The sequence below is a fragment of the Oryzias melastigma genome, linkage group LG1, assembly GCF_002922805.2.
Source record: "Oryzias melastigma strain HK-1 linkage group LG1, ASM292280v2, whole genome shotgun sequence".
Taxonomy (NCBI): domain Eukaryota; kingdom Metazoa; phylum Chordata; class Actinopteri; order Beloniformes; family Adrianichthyidae; genus Oryzias; species Oryzias melastigma.
The window spans coordinates 12,261,525-12,263,882 of record NC_050512.1 but is presented as its reverse complement, the minus strand read 5'-3'; the positions used below and the strand labels follow the sequence as shown (position 1 = coordinate 12,263,882).

The window sequence follows — 2,358 nt, the reverse complement described above, 5'->3', positions numbered from 1 at the left end:
TTTTTTTTTTTTTTACATGCTCACCAAATGGTCTATAACCTTGATATTTCCTGTTGGACACCTGTGTAGGTTTGCCCATTTTTTGCCTGCAGACAGCCCAAATCGATCTATAAGGGCAGTTGTGGCTAAGGCCCACAAACATATATAAAGCACTGAACTAAGCGAGGTGTTGACATCACCCAAAGAAAATGCCTTACCTTATCTTGCAAAATCAGGTCAAAACCGTCAACGTGGCTTCCTGATACAGCCGCTGCTATTTTGAAATCCATCGACAACGATTGGTCCGATTGTTGATGGATTGGTTGATATGTCCAGTGATTATACAGTCAATGCTGAGGCCTTAAGGCAGACAGTACACTTGTATGCTGGTGTGGAATTATCAAGCACCGCCCACTTCTATTCTTCCATGGTACACTGTTAAAAGTATAGTAATAGTTATTATACTGCAGGCTTGTTCCAGGTCTTTGCCAGCCAGTTTTAAATTGGGTTTTGATTTTCTCTTGTTCACCATTCTTCTTTTTTTTGTCCCTTTTCTGTTGCAGCTCCAGGCCCTCCTGTTCGCATGTTGTTTCCAGAAGTTCGACTGACATCAGTTAGGGTGGTCTGGCAACCCCCAGCGCTCCCCAACGGCATCATATTAGGTACAAGAAAATTAAAATCAACACCAGCATTTATGATTAAGCGCAAACACTGCTGAAGGTCAGAGCTCAGCTTCCAGGAATGATAAATTTGCAGGTTTTGCATGTATAAGCATGCTCACACACAAATGTTCACATATCACATTATCTCTCATGAGAGCGAGGGAAGTAAAAGGGAAAATAAGTGAGTCTCCTCAGTTTCGAAGCAAGGGTCAGCTTTCTGTTCTCTCCAATTTACTGCTGACATTTATGGGTGTTTTATACATGCTATTGTACAGATGCTTGTGCAGTTTAGAAACAGCTTTTCGGAGAAAGAGCTGATATCATGCTGAAGACACTTTCACACATTACAGATAACCTTATTTATAAACACGATTAGATTCATGAGCACTGATGAAGTCTGAAAATATCAGCCAAGTCAGACAGTGCAGGCCAGCTGCTGAGCTGGTAACAGGAAGCAGAAGGTTGGAAAAGGCGGAGGAGAGGATGTGTGGAGGGGACACGAGAGAGGTGTGTGTGTTCGTGAGTGTGCGCTGAACTGAGGGAAAAGGTCCTATTTGTCCTCTCAGCAGGGGAGGGAGTTGAGCAGGACAGTGTGAGTGATGTGTGACTGCGCTGTATTGGAAGGAGGACATTTAGTGCAACACCACTCTGTTGCAGAGGGCGGAGCGGGGAGCCAAATCCCTCTCTCAATCACACGAACACAAACACGCAGCCCTGCTGCGTCCTTAGGTGTGTGTGTGCGTGTGTGTGCAGACATAAATAACTGCAGTGCATGAATGCTTTAACGCTCATGGCTGGCTCATTTTTCCTCGAGTTCAACCCATGGAGGACTGACCCAGAAAGTGGACAGGAGGAGAAACAATAACACAGAAGGTGCACAATCTAATTTAGCAAGGTGCAGCAAGGCATTTGTGTTCTTCCACAGATTTGTATATGAATATACAGTCATTCAAACCTACGTAGAGTTTGTAAATACAGCCAGCAGCAGAAAATCACTGACATGAGGACTGACTTGTCTTCCCTCTAACCCTCCCAAATGTTTCATTTGTTATTTGCAGTCACTACCTGTTCCTCACAAACATCTGCTGCATATGGGTATGAAAAATCATAAGCCTCTGTTAATGTATTCGGCTCCAGCTACTTTCTGAAACTATGGTGTGGAACAGCTAAAGGAAGGTCATTTAAAAATATGTCCAACATCCATTTTTTAAAAGTTGAACTTTAAAAAAATACAGCTGAAGCAGTGGATTGAATAAATAACAACTCAAACTATAAAAATGTATAATATATATATATATATACATATTTTAACATTGTGAATGGAAGTATTGGGTATATATTTGGTTAATATTAATCCAGATCATTTTGTTAGGAAAACACCAGTCTAAAAAAATCACAGAATGAAACACTTCAATGGATTTTGGTCATAAGTATGATTATATACTTCATTTAATCCTGTTATTTAGATCCAGTATTAAAGAAATTCATAATTATGCCAGAAAATGTGTGAACCACATTCAGTGGTGAATAAATAGTTGTATAAATTAACCTCTCAGAGTAGCTGGAAAGGCCAGGGTTTGCTCTTGAATATAATGTATATATAGACTTATATTATATATAATACAAAATACATGGAAAAGTGAGAAAAGTTGTGGTCTTTTAGGTTAAATTTTCATAGATGTATGACAAATGAACTACGTTAGAACCACAGAAGAAG

General features: G+C 40.0%; 1 protein-coding gene across 1 annotated transcript in view; it reads left to right on the top strand.

Moving 5' to 3' along the window:
* The window catches only part of sdk1a (sidekick cell adhesion molecule 1a), a 274,209-nt gene that overhangs the window by 231,372 nt on the left and 40,479 nt on the right, over positions 1 to 2,358 (top strand). The window contains exon 29 of the mRNA XM_024259668.1: positions 543 to 641. Within this exon, the coding sequence (XP_024115436.1) occupies positions 543 to 641 (99 nt within the window). The remainder of the gene's footprint in view (positions 1 to 542; positions 642 to 2,358) is intronic.